At 43.4% G+C, this 23,200-nt stretch overlaps 1 protein-coding gene across 4 annotated transcripts in view; it reads right to left on the bottom strand.

The window, feature by feature from the left end:
- The window catches only part of LOC129698140 (glutamate receptor 4), a 187,811-nt gene that overhangs the window by 34,079 nt on the left and 130,532 nt on the right, over positions 1-23,200 (bottom strand). For all 4 annotated transcript variants that reach the window (XM_055637047.1, XM_055637045.1, XM_055637044.1 and 1 more), the window contains exon 10: positions 12,101-12,307. In XM_055637047.1, the coding sequence (XP_055493022.1) occupies positions 12,101-12,307 (207 nt within the window). The remainder of the gene's footprint in view (positions 1-12,100; positions 12,308-23,200) is intronic.

Consider the following 23,200-nt stretch of genomic DNA (forward strand, 5'->3'; position numbering starts at 1 on the left):
CTGCACGCTTCCCAACTAGGCACCATGTTTCCTAACTATGGTACTAAACTATACTGAATCTCCTGGATAGGATCTCATACTTCACCTGGGTAGCTTGCAACTCCAACAGTATGAAGATTGATGTCTCCATTTCTGATAACCTCTGCAACCCCCTCCACAAATCACCTCCCTTTCTCCCCCATCCCCAACCCCTCTCTTCCTCCCCCTTAACATCCCTGTATCCCATCTGGACTACCACCAACTTCTCCGGTAGGCGGCGCGACTCTCGTCAGCAGCGGCCTCTGCAGCCCGTCCGCGTTTTTATTATTTTTTGTCTATGTTTATATGTAGTTTTTGTTATTTTTTGTTGGGGTTTTGTGGGGGGGGGGGGGGGGGGGGGGTGGGGTGGGAGGGGGAGGGGGTAACTTTTAAATCACTCCCTGCACGGGAGACCCGACCTTTTCTTGTCGGGTCTCAGTTGTCGTTGGGGCTGCAATGAGGAGCGGCCTCCAACAGAAGAAGCCGGGGACTCTGGTACCGACTCACCTCACCGTCGCGGAGCTGGCCGAGTCCAGAGCGGGTGGAGCGGTGGTGGAGCGCTGCTGCTGCTGCTGCTGCTGCTGATGCGGATGCGGAGGCTGCAACTGCGGGTCTGCAGACGGCGGCACCGGGAGCCCGCGGGTCCCTGGAGGGAGACCGCTTTTCAGGGCTCCTGCAACGGCGACTTCTCCCGCCCGAGTTGCGGGGTCGAAGAGCTCCTGGAGCGGGGCCTAACATCACTGCCCCGCGCGGCTTGGAATGGCCGCGGGACTCTGCGAGCGCACGCCGGGGGCTCCAACATCAAGACCCGGTGTGCGACCTCGCACCACCCGGCGTGGCTTTAATGGCCGCGGGACAATCGCCATCGCCAGCCGGGGGCTTTGACTTTGACTTTTGGGGAGAGTGCAGTGGAGAGATAAGTTTTTTTTTGGCCTTCCATCACAGCAATGTGATGGATGTTTATGTAAAATGTAAATTATGTTGTGTCTGGGGTCTATTTGTTTGTAATGTATGGCTGCAGAAACAGCATTTCGTTTGGACCTCAAGGGGTCCAAATGACAATTAAATTGGCTATTGACTATTCTCTCCATTACCCCCTTCCCCCGCTACTTTGCTCCCTCGGGCTTCACTATCTGCAATTTTTCAATCCCAAGTCACAACTTTTGTTCTTATCTCTGGCCTTTTTTTCCCAATCACCTGCCTCTCGAAGACCCCCCTTGCCAGCGTCCACCTGTTACATGCCACAGTTTACCCTGCCTCTTTTCTCTTCCAGCTTACTATTACGCCACCCTACAATCAGTCTGAAGAAGGGTTCAGACCCGAATCGTTATCTGTTATCAATGTTTGATATTTTCGATAATCTATTATCGATAAACAGAAACTTAACCCTGGTACCCCCTCCCCTCCTCCCCAACCAACACTTCACACCTACTCACAACCTGACTCCAGTTTGGATAGACTGGAACCTTTCCCCACCCACTCCTCCCCAACTACCACTTCACACCTACTTACCGACTGACTCCAGTCTGCAAAGACTGGGCCCTCGTCCACTACCCACCCCCTCCTTGCTGACCAACATCAGTCTGGCCACTACTCCATCACTAACAATAGAAATTGAGGAGGTGGAGAGCCCATTCAGAAGACAGAAAAGCTGGAAATCTCCAGGACCGGACAATGTTTCCTCCTTCACCCTCAAGCTCTGAGCCGAACAACTGACATCAGTCTACACAGACATTTTCAACCAGTCCCTGCAAACCTGTACTGTCCCTGCCTGCTTCAAAGTCTCCACTATTGTCCCTGTACCTAAAAAGACAAGGATTACTGGTTTTAATGTCTACAGGCCTGTCGCACTGATCTCTGTAGTCATGAAGACCATTGAAAGACTTGTGCTGGCCAAGCTGAAAAATGTTACTGTTTTTCCCCTTGCAACCTGCATACCGGGCCAATAGATCGGTGAATGATGCAGTCAACCTAGGCCTGCACTTCATCCTCCAGCACCTAGACCGCCAGGGGACCAATACAAGGATTTTGTTTGTGGATTTTAGCTCTGCATTCTACACCATTGTGCCAGAGCTACTACACTCCAAACTCTCCCAGTTGACTGTGTCTGAACCCCTCTGTCAGTGGATTACCAATTTCCTGACAGACAGGAAGAAGCATGTGAGGCTGGGAAAGCACATCTCGGACCCGCAAACTCTCAGCATAGGAGCACCGCAAGGCTGCGTACTCTCTCCTCTCCTTTACTCTCTCTACAGCAAAGACTGCACCTCCACAGACTCCTCTGTCAAGCTTCTCAAGTTTTCAGATGACACAACCCTGATTGGGCTGATCCAGGATAGGGAGGAATCTGCCTACAGACAGGAAATGACACAGCTGGCATCCTGGTGCCATCGCAACAACCTGGAGTTAAATGCTCTTAAGACAGTGGAATTGATAGTAGACTTTAGGAGAACTCCCCCTCCCTCCCCCCACTCACCATTAACAACACCACAGTCACATCCATGGAGTCTTTTAAATTCCTTGGAACCATCATACTTCCTGCGGCAGCTGAGAAAACACAATCTGCCACAGGCAATGATGGTCCAATTCTATACTGATATCGTATAGTCCTCACCTTCTCAATCATGGTTTGGCTCAGCCACCAAGCACGACATCCGGAGGCTGCAGCGAATCGTCCAATGTTGGCTGCAACCTTCCCCCCATTGCCGAACTGTACACTGCAAGGGCCAGGAAGTGAGCAGGTAAGATCATCTCTGACCCCTTTCACCCTGGCCACCAGGCACGTGCCGTCAGGATAGGCAAGGTAGGCACTGCCTACCCTGACAAAAACAATAAAATGGGAATTATTAAATATAAATAGTAAAGGCATGGGAGAATAATGACTACCTAAGAGATCGATCTCTGAGGTAGGCATAATTATCCATGCCTTTCATCCGCAGTACATGTAACACGCAAAGGTCTGTGCAGCAGAAGTTGCCGTTGACGCTGCTTCAAGCCGTCAATTTCCAGGGTACTGAAGGCAGCTGAAATTCTGCCTTTGCAGTACAGCGCATGCACAACGCAAGTTTCTTGGTGGGTTTTTCAAACATAGATTGCCATTATCTTAAGAAACAAAGAGAGAAGAATGGAGTTCATGTACAAATTATGTGGTAAGCAAATTTCTTGGTGTTATATGTTTTTAAATACCGTATTTCTTGGCAATTAAGATATTTTTTTACCCAAAAATAAGGCATGAAAATTTACATGTGTCTTTGGAAGCTGAAGTTGGAAGGTTGTTAGCCAAGAAAGATAGACTTGGCTATCCCTCCGTAGAGCAACATCAAGAACAATGTTGCTGTACTGAGGGATAGCCAAGTCTATCCCTCATTGCTGGCAGCTGATGGGAAGCGGCTGAAAAAGGACAACGCCACTGGGGGGGGGGGGGAGAAAAGAGTTCCTTTCACGGCATGTGGAGAGTCTGGCCCAGGGTAAAGTTGCGGGGAGGGCAGGTGCGTTGAGAGGGCAGGAGCCAGGGGGAGAAGTAGCTCGGGTGGCTGCGGACCAGACCGTCCCCCGCTCATCTCTGGCAGTGCTCTCCGTCTGAAAACCCCTCTCCTGCCGGTCTTGCCGGTCTCACTCATGTCAGCCGCTTCCCGCAATTCCTTAAATTTCGACAGTGCGATCAAGGGACCAATTGAGGTTACTCGGCTATCAGAATTTAAGGATTTGCAGGAAGCAGCCGACAAGAGAGAAGCCGACGAGCGGCAGGTGAGAGATGTTCAGATGTTCAGAGCACTGTCACAGGTGAGCGGGCCGGCAGAAGGCACTGAGGTGGCGTCCAGTTCCGCTGTCTAGTCCTGAGGCCACTCGCAGCCCCCCGAGCTACTTCCCTCCCCGGCCACAATGCTGTGGCTCCGTGCCCGGAGCGTTGCGGCGGCAGTGAGTGAGTGAGTTACTGGCATGATCACCGACCCCCTGCTTCTCAATGCTCCTGCCCTCCCCGCAACTTTACACCTGGCCAGACTCCCCACACGCTGTGGAAGGAACTCTCCCCCCAATTGGTCCCTTGAACAAGTATTGTCATTCAATAAGATCACAACAGATTCAACTTGTCCTGGTGTGCTCCCGTTTTTCCCACCATCTCTCCACCTGCCGTCACTCTCCACCCCCCACCCATTCAGTAATTCAGAATGAATGAGATTTGGAAGCCTTGGGCAAATTGCTTTCTTCATATTTATTTTTTTGAGCGTGAAAAATTCTATGTCCCACCAGCCTTCTTTCAAAATTTATCAAATTGGGGGTGCGTTTTCATTGCCGGGAAATATGGTACTTTATTAAGAGATTTGGCTTTTGAAGACTTTATAAAAGTCGACTGACAGCTTACGGAGAGAACAATCTGCACAAGCGCGGTTTAAGATTTATTAAAAGCCGACTGACTGCCTACCCTGAGTAATTACTCACGGCACGTGCCTGCTGGCCACATATTCTTTGAAGCACTTCCCTCTAAAAGGCGACTCCGCCACAGCCAGACATAAAAAGAGCTTTTTTCCACAAGTAGTAGCTCCATTCAATAACCAAAAGACTCTAGCCTCATTTTGCTCTGGTATTTTATTTCATTCACATGTTTAAACTGTAATGTTTATTATTATGTTTAATATTTTATGTGTCATTCTTAATTGTTACTGTTTGTCGTGTTGTTACATGCGAGCGGAGCACCAAGGCAAATTCCGTGTATGTGAACCTACTTGGCCAATAAACTAATTAATTCATTAATTCTCCAGAGGTGTTGCCTGACCTGCTGAGTTACTCCAGCACTCTGTGCCTTACTGCAATAGTAAGAGTCATTGTGAAAATAAATATACGTTTGCGTCACGTGCCTGATTTCATTCCTTGATGTAGTTTCTACAGAAGGATCATTGGCTTTCCTGTATCAGGAATCTGATTACTAACTACTGAGGTTTTCTTTGATGGTGTCCGGAAATCTGCTCTGCTGGACTGGTGTGCAGTGTGACAGCTTTCAGCGGGAGGACGTTAAGAGGTTAAAGCAGTGCGACTGTTTCCATTGCAGAGCGGAGATAATCAATGCAGCAAGCTGAATGCTTCTTGAGAGCATTTCTAAAAATCTCCTTCAGATACACAATGGATTTATGAAGGGCATTGCTGATAACACACATCCAGCTCATTACTCCTGCACTAACTGTAGATATGCTGTTCATTGGTCTCACACACTGATCTTTAAGGCGGAATTTATCCCAAAGAGATAATTAAAAAATATTCTGATGATTTATGAACCAATTAGTTTATATAAATAGTTTGTTTGTTTTTGTGTGTATATATATACGTACACACATACACACACGCACGCACACACACACACACACACAAAAAATCTAATACATGAAAAATAATTGCGTGTGTTTGTGTGTGTGTGTGTATATATGTATATATATATATATATGTATATATATATATATATATATACACATATATATATATATATATATATATATATATATATATATACATATATATATATATATACGTATACACACACATATACACACACATATATATATATATACATACATATATACATACATACACACACACACACACATATATATATATATACACATATACATACATATACATATATATATATAAAATATATACCCACACACACACAATATATACAATATAAACAATATAATTTAACAAAAATGTTCAGTATCTATATGTATATCAGTATATATTAATATATATATATATATACACACACACACACTTATATATATATATAACTTTTTTGTTTATTATATTGATTATATTGTTTATAGAGTACGATGTTTACATATTCTGTTGTGCTGCTGTAAGTAAGAATTTCATTGTTCTGTCTAGGATATATGACAATAAAACACTTCTTGACTCTTAACCAATTTAAGGCTCAGCCATAATTGTTGTAAAGGCATATTCTTATGAGTTTAAGGGGAATTAAACCTCCCTATAATTTTTTCAATCAACCCACTTTCGCATCATCTGAAGAGCTAATATTTACAACCTTGCCACACCTGGCTGCACAAAGGAAATCATCCCTGTCCGGGTCTCATACGTCTCAATCGATATTAAACCTGACAATCTCACCACTTCGCAAAGTGATTCTCCATTGGAACAAGCATGTTGGCAAAATTACTTAGGCACAGATATTGAAGTGAATGGGGATTGGAAGAGATCTTATTTACTCGTGTGGATGATATTTGTAATTGTCAGTCTATTCCCCATGGGTTTATATATATTCAGGGAACCAAGACTGTCTGATAATCAGATCAAGTAGGGTAAAAGATTAATGGTTATTGGAGAGGAAGGCCAAGTTGCTGAGGAAGATTAGAGGAAAGGGACAGTGAAGGGAGGGAGGGAAAGGGAGGATTTGGTTTTGTTTATGACAGTGCGGTAACACACCCTTCGATGCACCGTGTCCATGCCGACCAGCGATCACCCCACACACTAGGGACAATTAACAATTTTTGCAGAAGCCAATTAATCTACAAAGCTATACGTCTTCGGAATATGGGAATCTGGGGCACCCGAAAAAAACCTACGTGGGCACGGGGAGAACACAAACTCCGTACAGACAGTATCGGTAGTCAGAATTGAGCCCAGGTCTCTGGTGCTGTAAGGCAGCAACTCTATCGCTGCGCCACTATGCCGCTCCGGTGGTGCAGGATCAAAGGTTCAGATGATGAGATACTCCCCCTAACGCAAAGAGAGGATTCCACGGGCTTTCACCTTAATGAGGGTAAATAAATCTTCCCTTCCTCCTGAAAGAGTCATAAATTCATACAACATGGAAACAGGCCCTTCATCCCACATCATCCATGCCGACCAAGATACTAAGCTAAAGATAGATGCAAAAGGCTGGAGTAATTCAGCGGGGCAGGCAGCATCTCTGGAGAGAAGGAATGGGTGACGTTTTGGGTCAAGACCCTTCTTCAGACAGATACTAAGCTAGTACCATTGACCCACGTTGGGCTCACAACGCTCCAAACCCATCACCATTTGTTTGAAAAAGTTGCATCTCAGGTTCCTATTACATCTGCATCCATCTATCTATTCCCCTCATGATTTTGACCTCTTTCCAAGATCACCCCTCAGTCTCTTGTGGAATAGTGTCAGAGCCTGATCAACCCCTCCCTATGGCTCTCGAGTTCCATCAATATCAGCGTAAATCTTTTCTGTGCCCTTTTCACCAATCCTGAATCCTGACATTTTTCTAACAGAGATTCAGGAGGGGGTTGGGAGGAGGTGGTCAAAAGGTGCAGCTCACAGCTGCAGGCCACAGACCAGACTCTCCACCATTGACTGATTATCACACAGACTGCACTCCCCACCATTGACTCCACCTACACTTCACACTGCCTTGGTAAAACAGCCAAAAATATCATAGACCTGTCCAACCCCGGTCATTCCTTCTTCTCCCCGCTGCCATCCAGCAGAAGGTACAGAAGCTTGAAAGCGTGCACCTCCAGACTCTGGACAGCTTCTATCAGGATTCTGAACAGTCCTTCCTTAAGCTGTCAGATTCACCTCTATCCCATTATGGACATAGCTCTTTGTCTATGCGACTGACGCGCTATAATGCTGAGAAGTATATTCTGCACTCTGTATCTTCCCCGTTGCCCTATCAATTTCACTTGCGCTTGACTTGATTGTATTTATGTATAGTATACCTGTTGCAAAACAAAGCTTTTCACTGTCCCTCAGTACACGTGACAATAATACACCTGAACCTAAACCTAAACATAAGCCTATGTCACCATTCAGGGGAAGGTGAGGAGAGAGGTGTAGGACTTCCCTTGGAGCCAAGGTCTTGTTGTGATTATCGTTCCAAGATACAACTATATGGAGCTTTCCGATTTTAATTGGGGAAATAACAGTAGAAACTTTGCTAAAACACAGAACATTCAAGACATTAATTTTAATTTTGGAGCTTGCTCTTACAAAATGGAATTGGTGCTTAAACGGTATGTATAGATTGTATGTACGCAGGAGGATGAGGGGTGCTTTTATAGAGGTGTATAAACTCATGAGAAGAATAGATCAGGTTGTCGCAGAGTTGGGGAATCGAGAACCGGAGGACACAGGTTTAAGGTGAAGGGGAAAAGATTTAATAGGAGTCTGAGGGATATCTTATTCACACAAAGGGTGGTGGGTGTATGGAATGAGCTACCAGAGGAGGTAGTTGAGGCGGGGACTATCGCAATGTTTAAGAAACAATTAGACAGGTAGATGGATAGGACAGGTTTAGAGAGATATGGGACAAACGCAGGCAGGTGGAACTAGTGTGGATGGAACATGTTGGCCGGTGTGGCCAAGTTTTCACACCGGCCAACATGTTCCATCCACACTAGTTCCACCTGCCTGCGTTTGTCCCATATCGGTGTGGCCAAGCATTGTGCAATGCCTCTGTAAGGCCTGCTTCCACTCTGTATCATTCTATGACTCTATGATGCGAAAATGAGATATCATAGAAGCAGCGAACAGATGATCGATGGTTAGCCTGGATTCAGTGGGCATTTCGGACCACTGTTTCCATGCTGTATCTTTCACTCAATCAACCACCAATCTCTCCTCTATTCTATCAGAGGAAGCTGTGATGCTCTTGGAACTGAAAACTGCAGTTACAGGGCCACCTAGAGGCATGTCTGGCACTGCAGCGGCCATGTGTTTGCCCTTGGTATGCCGTTCACCATGAGCCTTGCAGTGAAATGCATCGTGCAAAACATTACGTTTGGTACATTGACATGTAAGAGGCTGGGTACTTGCAAGGAAAGGGTTAACAGCTGATTCCTTGGCATGGATATCATGCCATGAGCAGTTGTGCAATGCCTCTGTGATTAAGAGTGTGGTGAACAAGCAATGGTAGGGTCTAATTGGGTGCAGAAGTACAAGAGGGCATTGAATAGACTAAACAAGCATTTGCTGATCTTGCTTCACCTGCTGACTTGCACATTACTATCGGCTACATCAGCGGCCGAGGGAATCTTTGGCTTTGGACTTCAGATTGTCCATCCAATATGGCGCCCAAATCAGGCGACCCTTTGTGTCCTGGTCACAGAAGTGGATCTGCAATCATGCATTACAATCGCTCCACTCTTTTAAATCTCTACTCCGACAGCAGCATTTCTTACTTTAACTATGCTCTTCTCAATCTCCCTTTATCATGTATCTGTGGATGGCTCAAATGTACCCATGTATTGGCTTTCCACTGACAGGTTAGCACGCAACAAAACCTTTCACTGTACCTCAGTACGTGTGACAATAAACTAAACTAATGTCACTTCAGACCACGATCTGAAGGTCCGCCAGGGCCTTCGGGTTCACCAGACCCAGCCATCGCAAGCAGAAGTCTCGGATGAATCTCGGGATAGAGAGAGGGACTTCACCGAGGACTGGGAGTCATGACTGATGCCAGGGATTAGGGAACATCATGGCAGTCATCAAAACCAAGAGTTTCTGATGAGTGGAGTGGGCGTGAGCACAAGTTAACATATTAATGTTAAGTTGCTTCTAAGTAATAAATTAGATGATTTCATATTATGTATGTGTGAGACTTTTCTCTTTGAGGGGCAGCGCAGCGGGTAGTGCCATTGCCTTACAGCGCCAGAATCCCTGGATCGATCCTGACCTCGGGTGCTGTCTGTGAGAAGTTCTCCCTGTTGCCGCATGGTTTCCTCCAGGTGCTTCAGTTTCCTCCCACATCCCAAAAACGTGCAGGTTTGTAGGTTAGTTGGCTCTGTAAATTCTTAGTGTGTAGGGAGTGGGTAAGAAAGTGGGGTAACATAGAACTAGTGTGAATCAATGGTCGGCATGGACGTTGGGCCGAAGGGCCTGTTTCCATGCTGCATCTCTAAATATATACCAGATCCATGGAACCAAGTGTAATATTTCACATGACAGTGCTGAAATCAGAATGAGTGTTTCAAAGGCCTCATTCTCCATACCAATTATGCACAATATTTACTGAGCACATGTTTGGAGTATTATAAAAATAAATGAGCATCTGTACATTAACATAGAAACATAGAAACATAGAAATTAGGTGCAGGAGTGGGCCATTCGGCCCTTCGAGCCTGCACCGCCATTCAATATGATCATGGCTGATCATCCAACTCAGTATCCCGTACCTGCCTTCTCTCCATACCCCCTGATCCCCTTAGCCACAAGGGCCACATCTAACTCCCTCTTAAATATAGCCAATGAACTAGCCTCAACTACCCTCTGTGGCAGAGAGTTCCAGAGATTCACCACTCTCTGTGTGAAAAAAGTTCTTCTCATCTCGGTTTTAAAGGATTTCCCCCTTATCCTTAAGCTGTGACCCCTTGTCCTGGACTTCCCCAACATCGGGAACAATCTTCCTGCATCTAGCCTGTCCAACCCCTTAAGAATTTTGTAAGTTTCTATAAGATCCCCTCTCAATCTCCTAAATTCTAGAGAGTATAAACCAAGTCTATCCAGTCTTTCTTCATAAGACAGTCCTGACATCCCAGGAATCAGTCTGGTGAACCTTCTCTGCACTCCCTCTATCTTATTAAATAAGTAATAATAATGGTTACATTGATGTGGATCAGTGAGTTACAGGGAGAAGCTTTGAAATGGAACTGACCAGGCTCTTTTGGCTTCAGTGCATCATTAGGTGTGATTCCCGTAACCCAACCCCAGCACGTAAATAGCCAAACTACCTGATACAACATGGTTAGTGTGTTATTAAAGAAAGCAGAGCAACCAACTTCACACCGCATCATCTCAGAACTTGTCCCTGCCACCAAGCCACAGCAATATTGTTCGTCCATCCTTGATTGCCCTTTATTATTTCAACCACTTGAAGTTATGTCTGGAACTCTGGAGAGTTCCCTGTCTGGAACTGAGGAGAACCCTTGTGTCTACCAGTTATTTGGGAGGCATTGTCCAACTTCCTTTGATGAAACCAAGATAATTTCTCATTGCTTCATGATTGCAGATCAGCACTTCCCGGACATTAGAAACCTAAGACAGACATAAAGTGCTGGAGTAACAGAAAAGGCCAGGCAGCATCTCCGGAGAAAAAGGATGAGACACGTTTCGGGTTGGAACCCTCCTCCAGACCTGAAACACCACTCGTCCTTATTCTCCAGAGAAGCTGCCTGACCCACTGTTACTCCAGCATTTTATGTCTATCTTCCATATAAACCAGCATCTGTAGTTCCTTCCCACACATTTGAAACCCATCTGTGTTCTTATTTCCCTTTTTGATCCCTTGAAGAATTTGGCAATTAGGATTGTCAATACAAACTGCAAGTGTGGGGAAGTAGGGCTAGCCGTCGTGTAATATTCAATAATGTACACAGAAAACCCCGATTCTTACACTTACAATTCCATTCAATTTGGATTTTAAAGCAAAGTGTATGGACAGCTCTTACAAGGGCTGAAATTCCTTTATGTGCATCATGTTACCCGAATTCTTCAGATGCATTTTTAAAGTCAATTGTACAATATAAATAGACTTACAACATTGTCAAATCATGTTCACAAACAACTGTTAAAACACACACCTCTAGATTCAGGACCAGTTTATTCCCAGCTGTTATCAGGTAACTGGACCATCCGAACACCAACTTGAGAGCAGTCCTGATCTACCATCTACCTCATTGGAGACCCTCGGATTATCCTGAATTGGATAACTGGACTTTATCTTGCACTAAACGTTATCCCTTTATCCTGTATCTGTACACAGTGGACGGCTCGCCTGTAATCATGTATTGTCTTTCCGTTGACTGGATAGCAACACAAAAAAGCTTTTCACTGTACCTCGGTACACGTGACAATAAACTAAACTAAACTTCTATCGGGTCTCCCTTCAACCTCCGGCATTCCAGAGAAAACAATCAAAGTCTGTCCAACATCTCCCAGTAGAAAATGCCCACTAATCCAGGCATTCTGTAAACTAAACTAAACTACACTAAATGAAACTAAACTAAACTAAATTTAGCAGTGCATTAAAATTAACATGAAAGGGGAAGCTGAGATTCAGACGTTAGAGGTAGGTTTCTTTTTGTATGAAGGGACTTACCCCATAAACAAGTTCTCCCACCATTCCATTCCAGATTTTTGTATCTGGATCCCTTGCTCCGTATTTCCCATCAGGAACGATCTTGAGTTCATACTTTATCCCAATGTGTTTTGCAATTTCCGAAGCTAAATCCACACAGTATCCCTCGTACTTGTCATTTCCTTCCAGAGTGTCGTGGTTTTTCTTCAGCATAACATATGGACCCTCCTGATAACGAAAGAACAGATTAAGTCAATAAAGCGCAAAAAATTAATGTTTAATAAATTCATTTTGCCAAGCAGAGTCTCCGATAATATTATTTATCACCGGCATTGTTCCAGGTTACATTGAGGATTAAAAGCATTCACAATGAAAGTCAAATTGCATTTCCTGCGGTTTCCATTCAGTTTAAAGTGAACATAAGTTGTACCTCGGCAAGTTTTATCAAGAGAGACTGCATAAAACCGCAATGCTGTTGCATAATGCTTCAGCCTTGGAGGGCAATAGCTGAGATGTCATAGCTTTCTTGATACAGAGTCACCTACATTTGCATATAAACTACATTCCGCTTCGAGGCACTTTGATAAAATTTCAACGCATTGGTAATTAGGACCGTCGATATAAATTGCAATGTGAACTGACAAAAGATTTGCCTTGTTTAATATAGAAATTTACATTTCCCACATTCATGTTGAAAGCATAAGCTTGACTACAATGGGCCAAGATCTTCCATTTCAACGTTTGGAGATCAACTTGGGTCGTTCGCATTTGTCGATGGCTTTCAAAGCTTTTCTGATTCTTCTGTGCCGTCAAGTCCAAATTCCTCAGATGAATAACAACATTTAAAAGACACTTGAACAGGTGATGGTTAGGAAAGGTTTAGAGGGATGTGGGCCAAATGCAGGTAAATTGGACTAGCTTAGATGGGGCATCTTGGTCAGCATGAACCAGTTGGGCTGAAGGGCCTGATGCCAGACTGTAGAACTCGATGAGTTGCCAGCCTTTGTTACCAAGGTCAGGTCAACACTAAACACTGGGCAGACAAAAGTGCTGGAGAAACTCAGTGGGTGCGGCAGCATCTATGGAGCGAAGGAAATAGGCAACGTTTTGCGCCTAAACCCTTCTTCAGACTGATGCAGTGTCCCTGACAAACTAAACACTGGGCTTCTTCTGACCTGGCAAAGTCAAGTCTCAAAGGACAATGTTCACATATTAGTTTTGGAGTGATGATTTCATCACCCTAGGGCTCGCTGGGTGACTACTGTTGGTATCTTCTCTGGTAGATACTTTAAGGTAATTCTCGATCATTGATCACATGTAATGGTGTCTGTGAGCACGCACATGCAGTGAGAGAGAGACTTCCAAGGTTCAATTGCTGTCACTTCCCTGATGTTTGGAAGCCAACAGCCCTTAGTCAGGATCAAACCCACTTCTCTGGCGCTGTTCGGCAGCAGCTTTACCGCTGCCCAAACCTGCCAGCATTAGAGAAAAGAGCAATTATTGATTACTTCAGGACTTAGCCAGTTATGATAGACAATGCTAGTTAATTGAAAGTGTACATTCAATATTGTGCCTTTCAAGTGCAGCTTGCCAATCAGAAGAGGATTGGCTGTTCCTCAAGCTAACATTGAGGTTCCTTCAGGCTAAAGACAGCGATTGGGCCGGAGAATTAGAGTGAGAGGCTACTGGAAGATCAGGATCAGCTGAACAGAGATGTTCTACAAATCAGTCACCAATCTAAGTTTAGAAATAAGAAACAGCAGATGCTGGTTTACTGGAAAGGGCACAAAATACTGGAGTAACTCAGTGGAGCAGGCAGCATCGCTAGTGAACATGGATCGGTAACGTTTCAGGTTGGTACCATTCTTCAGACTGAAAACAATGCGGTTGAATGACTGATTTTCCAGCATTGCTATCGTTAATGTCCCTAGATCCCCACTTTTGAGTCAAAAGTTGTTAAATAACTGAAGAAGGTTCCTGAACTGAAACGTTATCTATCCATGTTCTCCACAGATGGTGCCTGACCTGCTGAGTTAGAGTCACAGTCTTACAGCATGGAAACAGGCACTTTGGTCCAACTTGCCCACACCAGCCAATATCCCAGCTACACATGTACCACCTGCCTGTATTTGGCCCATATCCCTCTAAACCTGTCCCATCCATGTACCTGTCTAAATGTTTCTTAAATGCTGTGATAGTACCTGCTTAGTTGCTTCACTCAGTACCTGAGTTACTTCAGCACTTTGTAACAATCTAAGTTTACTCTTTCCGATGCAGAAAACATCGCATTGTGAGCATCGAATGTAGAAGTTAATTGGAAAATGTGCGAATGATTCACTATTTAATCTGAAGGGAATGTGTTTGGGTTTCTGAATGGTGGAAAAGGAAAAGAAATGAAGTACAGAAGCTGCATCTCCAGCAATTGTACAGGATCAGCATCTATTCTCTCCAGAAATGTCATAGCCTTTACGATTCAAATTAAATACATTTCGATAACTGTCGCTTCCAGCTGTGTTGGTTATTTTATACATGTTTCATCATCACTAAAACACTCTTTCCTTGGGAATTATTATTGATATTAACCGCATTTTCTTGTTACCCCTTACTGAAAAATGTGAAATTATTTTATTCCTAAAATAGGTATATATTGGATTATTCACTGGTACTTTATACGATGTTCTATAAATTAAGATGCATGTTTTAAATAATAGGACACTTTCACTTTTACAGTTTGCTATTCATCATCGCTCTTGCATTGGGACATGAAAAATATAATATTTTATCATAACTGTTTGAATTTAATCCAAATGGTACAGAGGCACTAACTTTGGGCAGGAATCGTAATAATGTCAGAGAACGGATTTGAAGTGCATACTTCACTAGGTTAAAGGAATCAGATTAATTGCAGATTGCAATCCCTAAAATGCCATTTCACTTCCAATTAATTCTCTCTGGAACTGGATTCACAATTAGTTTTGAATGGGGATAGAAGCCACAAGTAGAATTATAGAGAGAGGTAATCAAATAAACATTTCCATAGTAATGTGTAACTGGTTATATGCAGTGTTGGTGCTCTAACCTTTTTTCAGTTTGTTTCAGTGATTTATTTCAACAATTCAATTCATTTGATATACTGCATACATCAAAAATAAAGAATAGATGCGTTTTTGGCCATGGAAATAAAACATGGCTGACATCACAATCACGAGGAAACAATGAGCAAGTGGGGAAAGTCAGTTATTAGATCTTCTTGACCTAAAACACTGAAGAAAGGTTTAGACCCGAAACATCAACCCCCCCCCCGCCCCTACTACCTCTATCTTTCAGTCTGAAGAAGGGTTCGGACCTGAAGTCATCTTATCATTTTCTCCAGAGATGCTGCCTGACCCGCTGAATTACTCCAGCATTTTGTGTCTATCTTCAGTATAAACCAGCATCTGCAGTTCCTACCTGCACAGTAGATTTCCTTTCTGGACCTAAATGGCAGAAGCCAAATGTGGCAACCCTGTTCATTGCCCTACATGTTCAATTATCTTATGCATACAATAGCACAGAATGAGGCCATTCAGCCCATCGGATCCAGAGAATGTCACTAGTCCCATTAACCCTAACCTGTTTTTGGTTCCCTGTATTCCTGCAAGTCTTTCTCCCACATCATTGGCCTTTGATTCTTTATGCTATTAAGCTCAGTAAAAGATAATTTACAGCGGCCAGTTAACCTAACCAGCATGCCTGTGGGATGTGGGAGAGCACTTGAAGTAAACCCAATAGTAAGATAGAAAACACACACTCTCTTCAGTTTTCAGTTTAGTGACACAGCATGGAACCCGGCCCTTTGCCCCACTGTCCATTCCGACCATCAATCACCCTTTCACACTAGTTCTATATTATCCCACTTTCTCATCCACTTCCTACACACTAGGGGTATTTTTTTTTTAATAGAGGCCAATTGATAGAGGCTAATCAAATTAACATTGTATCCTGAAAAATTTAGTTTAGTTTAGTTTAGGAATGCAGCATGGAAACATGGCCTTCTGACCATCGAATCCACATCAGCCATCGATCTCCTTTTCATACAAGATCTGTGTTATCTCACTTTCTCATCTACTCCCCACACCTGGAAGCAATTTACAGTGACCAATTAACCTGCAAAACCCGCACGTGTTTGGGACGTGGGAGGAAACTGGACCACCCAGAGCTGGAGGAAGCCCATGCGGTCGCAGAAAGAACGTGCAAAATCCACACAGACAGCGGCCGAGGTCACGATCGAACCCGAATCTCCGGCTCTGTCAGGCAACGGCTCTACCAGCTGCACCGATCTTAAGGAGCAACTAAGGTTAGGTTGGATTCAGGGTTCCTCTGGAGGAGGACACGGTGGTGCAGCAGTAGAGTTGCTGCCTTACAGTGCCACAAACCCGAGTTCGATCCTGACTACAGCTGCTGTCTGTACGGAGGTTGTACATTCTCCCTGTAACCATGTCGTTTTTCTCCAGGGGCTACAATTTCCTCCCATATTCCAAAGACCTACAGGTTTGTATGTTAATTGTAAATTGTTCCTAGTGTGTAGGATAGTATCTGGGCTGATCGCTGGTGGGTGCAGACTCGGCGGGTCGAAGGGCCTATATGTATCGATGCTGTAAAGTAAAATCTAAAGTTCAATCTCTAAAGTAAAATCTAAAGTTTGAAAGCTGTGAGGCACAGCACTAACTACCCTGTCAGCAAATCAACTGGAGTGGAGAACTTTATGGGCAGAAGCTGGTTAAGAATCAGCAATAGCAAATAAGGTAAAATATAATTGTAAGGTGTTTGTAAAAATTTCAGGCCGTTTCTGCCTCGTCTGATGAAAGGAAATTAACTGTTCGGCCACGTTTAGAGTATTGTGTTCAGTTCTGGGCACCGTGTTATAGGAAAGATGTTGTTAAGTTGGAAAAAGTGCAGAGAAGATTTGCAAGGATGTTGCCAGGACTCGAGGGTCTGAGCTATAGGGAGAGGTTGAGCAGGAGAATGAGGGGTGATTTTATAGAGATGTATAAAATCATGAGAGGTATAGATCGAGTGGACGCACAAAGTCTCTTGCCTGGAGTGGGGGAATTGAGAACCAGAGGGCATAGGCTTAAGGTGAAGGGGGAAAGATTTTATAGGAATCTAAGGGGTAACTTTTTCATGCAAAGGGTGGTGAGTGTATGGAGCGAGTTGCTGGAGGAGGTAGTTGAAGCAGGGACTATCACAACATTTAACAAACAATTAGACAGGTGCATGGATAGGACAGGTATCGAGTGATAAGGGCCAAATGCAGGCAGGTTGGACCAGTGTAGATGGGACATGTTGGTCGGTGTAGGCAAGTTTCTGTTTCCACACAAGGACCTGTTTCCACACTGTATAACTCTATGACTCTAGGTGCATCAAGTGCAAAATGCATATTTATATCAATGCTATGAAACACCATTCAGCACGCCATTCACATATCAACCTGGTTCTCATGTGATGGTGCCACCCCACCTGGAATGCTACATTATTATCACTAAAATAAAGTTGCCAATAATGAAAGATTGATATTAATTTTAACAATAATGGCTTAGCGAAGTCAAAAATGGAATACAGAATGAGCTAAACTCATGTTTTGATAAGAGTTTCTACTTAAGATTTTAATCAATTTCCTACAGCATGTGACTGAAATATATTTTACCTAATAGAATATATCATTCGTCTAATTTACAAGGTGCTGCCTGTAGACAAATATAAGCTGGTAAAACATGAATTGTGAGACAGGGGAATGATTGAATATTTGCAGAGACAATAAATGTCATGATTTGTAGTGACATGCATATGACTCATATTAATGTGTTTTTGTCACGAAAGAACTGAATATAGACGTAGATTATTCAGCCCTTCTAGATTATTCTTCCTCAATACATTACAGTCTTGTCAGCAGAGCATCACGTGGCCCCAAGGCAGTTTACACTTTAACCCTTTACTTGAATGCGCATGAGTTGGATGTCAGAAATGTCACCAAACTCACATTAACGGTAATTGAAAAGGAGTCTCTGCTATATCAGAGAATGTTGTGGAAATAGTCACAAAGTCAAAGACTGTCTGACAAACTCTGCATAAAGACATTAAAGACTTTGTAAGTACATTAAGGGGAAAAGGGGTGAAAAAAATGGAGTCGAAACAGCCCACAAAGTATCATTGATAAGTTGTATCAACAAAGTAAAATTTATTGTTCCAGCTTCAAGTGCACCAGCACTTAAAACCCTGACCAGTTTAGTTTATTATTGTCCTGTGTACTGAGGTACAATGAATAGCTTATCGATCTATTGCATGCTTATCCAGTCCGTGAAAAGACTTTATGTAATTACAATTACCAAGGTCCAGTAAAAAGGTTTTCTGTTGCATGCTATCCAGTCAGCGAAAAAAAACTATACATGATTTCCATGGTGTACAGATGCAGGATAAAGGGAATAATGTTAGTTCACTTAACTAAGTGATTGTCCAATTTTCATTTAATTTGTTATCCTTGCCTGGTTAATTAACCTGCAAACAGACACACATTGCTGGTGTAACTCAGCGGGTCAGGTAGCATCTCCAGAGAAAAGGAGTAGATAAGCCCTCGGAATGAGTAGGTTAACCTGTGATGAGCGTTTGTCTGCACCGGGCCTGTATTCGCTGGAGTTTAGAAGAATGAGGGGGGACTTCATTGAAACATACAGAATAATGAAAGGCTTGGATAGTGTGGATGTGGATGTGGAGAGGATGTTTCCACTAGTGGGGGAGTCTAGAACTAGAGGTCATAGCCTTGGAATTAAAGGACGTTCTTTTTGGAAGGAGGTGAGGAGGAATTTCTTTAGTCAGAGGGTGGTGAATCTGTGGTATTCTTTGCCACAGAAGGCTGTAGAGGCCGTCAGTGGATATTTTTAAGGCAGAGATAGATAGATTCTTCATTAGTACAGGTGTCAGTGGTTATGGGGAAAAGGCTGGTGAATGGGGTTAGGAGGGAGAGATAGATCAGCCATGATTGAATGGTAGAGTAGACTTGATTCGCCGAATGGCCTAATTCTACTATTCCTTATGACCTTATGATATTATGACAAACTAGCATCTGCAGTTCCTCCCCACACTATTATCCTTCAAAGTGGATTAGTTGTATTTTATAGAACTTGCAGAAGTTCATCTGAAGAATTGTTTCTGCCCGAAACATTGCCTATTTCCTTCGTTCTATAGATGCTGCCGCACCCACTGAGTTTCACCAGCATTTTTGTCTACCTTCGATTTTCCAGCATCTGCAGTTCCTTCTTGAGAATTTTCATTCCACTGATTTCCATAAAGATTAGGTTGCTGACCAGTGACAGGGGTGAAGAACAACCCCATGAATGAATACTGCACAGGTAGTAAATAGCACAGACAATCCTTCCTCAATGATAACCACCCAGGAACTATTTAATCCACAAACAGCATTGCTAGTAAAAACATCTCCAAGAAATGTAAATAGTAATTAATTCAAGTTTTGCTGGAATTTATATTTAACCAACGTCAACCAAATCATGAATGATATCAGATAAATATAATGCTCACTTCACACCTAATTTGTTTATTTTTGTATTAAGAGAGTTGAAAATAACTTCCACGATCAATGTCAGGATTTTAATTCAATCAAGCAGTACATTATTTATAGTCTAATTCCAATTAACAAGGTACTTTCTTTGGAGACAAATATAAATGATGAAGCAGAAAGCATGAGATGGGAAAATGACTGAGCCTTTAGCTGATACACGGCACTGAAGAGATTCTGATGTATCGCAACCAAATATAATTCCATTTTATTCATGAAATCTCTGCTGTCTCACAGAAGCACTTTACCTCTTTACAGAAAATTATGGGACTACTGACATCAGACAGCGTAGCATCATGAGAAACTAAAATTAGGCCTCTGATGTATCGTTGTGTGCAATTTTCCACAATGATTGAGAAGAGAAGATTCTTGGTTGAGGTTAAATGGCTATTGTTTCCTTAGGTGTTGTTAAAATGAAGGTCCCAGTAAAGATTCTGTTGGAAATCATATAGATTAGTTTAGTTTGGAGGTACAGCGTGGAAAAGGGCCCTTCAGTCCACCGTGTCCGTGCTGACCAGTGATCACCAGTATGCTAGTTCTATCTTACACACTAGGGACAATTTATAGAAGCCAATTAACCTACAAACGTGCACGTCTTTGGAGTGTGAAACCGGTGCATCTGGAGAAAACCCACGTGGTCGCAGGGAGAACGTACAAACTCCTTACACATAGCACCCGTAGTCAGGATTGAACCCGGGTCTCAGGCACTGTGAGGCAGCAAGTCTACACTGCGCCACTGTGTGCCGCCCCTTTCTGCTGACATCACAGTCACTATATCGCCCAATTAATGAGCAGAAAGAAAATTCACAAAGCCTCTTATTAATATTGCAGCGAAAATGTAAAATATTGTATTCGCATGACTCACCTTTCTGATAGTATTTGGAATCAAGTACCCACGTGAATCCGGTAGAAATTTAGGCTGCAGATGGACTGATTTGATCATTCACAAGAGATGGCATTCTGAATGAGGGATGGCAGTGTTGTCAAAGGGACACAGATGACATGAGATGGGGTAAACTATCATGTTTATTTTTTACACATTAAAAATAAAGGGGGAGAGCTAATGTCACAAAAGCAAGATGTGATGTTTTAAATGGTGCATTGTGTTCTTCACTGCTATGGCACCGTTGTAGATTCACGCAGTGTGAATGCTCATTAGACTGTCATTGTGCAGTTTAAATATAGAAAGTTGTTATTCGGAACAATTTTCGACATTTATTTTCAGAGAAAGATAGTTTCTGTAATGTGATGTAATCGCCGTGGAAAATTTGATGGATATTGGGTCGTCTCATGAGATAAAATCTTATCTGGATGAGAGTTGCAGCTGGATACTCGTTGTTACTGGTTTGTATTTCCTCTGATTCTCATCTTGTAATTTGTGGAACACAATGGCCAAGGATGGAGCTCAGCGCCCTCTTGACAGAGTAGCTGATACAGAATATATGTACTTCAGTGCATATTTACTTTCCTAAGAGGAGGATGAGGAAGTTCAGCATGTCTCCAGAGACTCTCACTTACTTCTACAGATGCACCATGGAAAGCATACTGTCAGGTAGCAGAGCTGCATCACAGCTTGGTTTGGGAACAGCTTAGTTTTGGGTTTAGTTTTCAGAGCTACAGCGTGGAATTATGCCCTTCGGCCCACTGTGTCCACGTCAACCAACAATCACCTATACACAACTTCTACCCTACACATCAGGGACAATTTACAGAAGCCAATTAATCGACAAACCTGCACGTTTTTGGGATGTGGAAGGAAACTGGTGCATCCAGAGAAATCCTCACGTGGTCCCAGGATGATATAGTCCATACAGACAGCACCCGTAGTTGGGATCGAACCTGGGTCTCTGGCGCAGCAGCTCTACCACTGCACCACCTACATTGTCCAAGATTGCAAAGAAACTGTAGAGAATTGTAAATGTGGCCCAGTCCATTACACAGACCAGACTCCCCACCATCTACACTTCATGCTGTCTTGGAAAAGCAGCCAATATAATCAAAGACTTGTCCATCCCCAGTCATTCCTTCTTCTCCCTGCTCCCGTCCGGCAGAAGTTACAGAAGTTTGAAGACACGCACAACCAGACTCAAGAGCAGCTACTTCCCCCTGTTATCAGGGTTCTGAAGAGTTCTCCCATAGACCAGGGTACTGTCCTTCACCTCTACCCCAATGAGGGCATTGGAGTTCCACACAAGTTTCATTGTTTAAAAGATCTGAGATGATTGATAAGCTATGGCTCAAGTGAGAATATATTTCAAGATCATGTATTGGAAGCAGTTTGTGCTGGTTCCTTCCCTCTTCCTTGTCTCAAGCAAACGATAGTAAGCCAATTGTACCAGGAAAAAAAGGATGGTCCAGGGATAATTTTGCATGTGGAAGGATAAAATATAACCAGGACACAAAGTGCTGGAGTATCTCAGTGAGTCAGGCAGTATCTCTAGAGAACATGGAGAAGTGACGTTATAGGTCGGGATCCTTCCTCAGAGATGCTGCCTGACCCGCTGGATTACTCCAGCACAGTGTCCTTTTTTGTAAACTAGCACCTAGAATTCCTGTGTGGGAAGGAACTGCCAATGCTGGTCTACACCAAAGATAATGCTGGAGTAACTCAATGGGTCAGGCAGCATCTCTGGAGAAAAGTAATAGATGATATTTCTTGTCTGAAGAAGGGTTCCGACCTGAAAAGTCACCTATTCCTTTTCTCCAGGGATGCTGCCTTAACCCACTGAGTTACTCCAGCATTTTGTGTCTACCTGCAGTTCCTTGTTTCTACATAAAATATACCAAATTCCATTAGTTATATAGGTCTTCCTGCCCCAGCCCACCTTCCCATCCTCTGCCAAAGTATTTGGACTCTTGAAGCTCTACAATGGACACAGTTGAAATATAAATCTCATTCTGTACATAGTAAGAATGTGGCATTGGTCGTTATATTTAGAGTGAAGAGGTTTTGCCAATTCTCACTGGCAAGACCAATATGCTGGATACTGACCACAACTCTGTTGGTCACCGTGGGCCAAAACTTGGACATTTATAGAGCTTCATAACAAAACATGATGGCTAAAGCCCAGTCAAGTTCAGCCACACAGTGACACAGTGGCGCAGCAGTAGAGTTGCTGCCTCACAGCGCCATAGACCCAGGCTCCAGCCAGACTATGGGTGTTGTCTGTGTGGAGTGTTTATGTTCTCATCGTCACCATGTGGGGTTTTTCCGGGTACTCTGGTTTCTTCCTACATTCCAAAGACCTGCAGTTAATTGGCTTCCGTAAATTGTCCCTGATGTTTAGGATAGAACTGGTGATTGCTGGTCGGTGTGGACTTGGTGGGCTGAAGGGCCTGTTTCCACGCTTTTCTCTAAACTGTATCTCTCAACTAAACTCAGCAATTACACTCTGCAGGCATCGACAGTGATGTCGCTGTCATAGCAATGACAATAGCTAGTATCACACAAAAGCTCTCAATTTGCACACAGGCCTATGAATACATATTGGCAGATGAACTGTTTCAGACAC

This window comes from Leucoraja erinacea, chromosome 6 (genome assembly GCF_028641065.1).
Source record: "Leucoraja erinacea ecotype New England chromosome 6, Leri_hhj_1, whole genome shotgun sequence".
Classification (NCBI taxonomy): Eukaryota; Metazoa; Chordata; class Chondrichthyes; order Rajiformes; family Rajidae; genus Leucoraja; species Leucoraja erinaceus.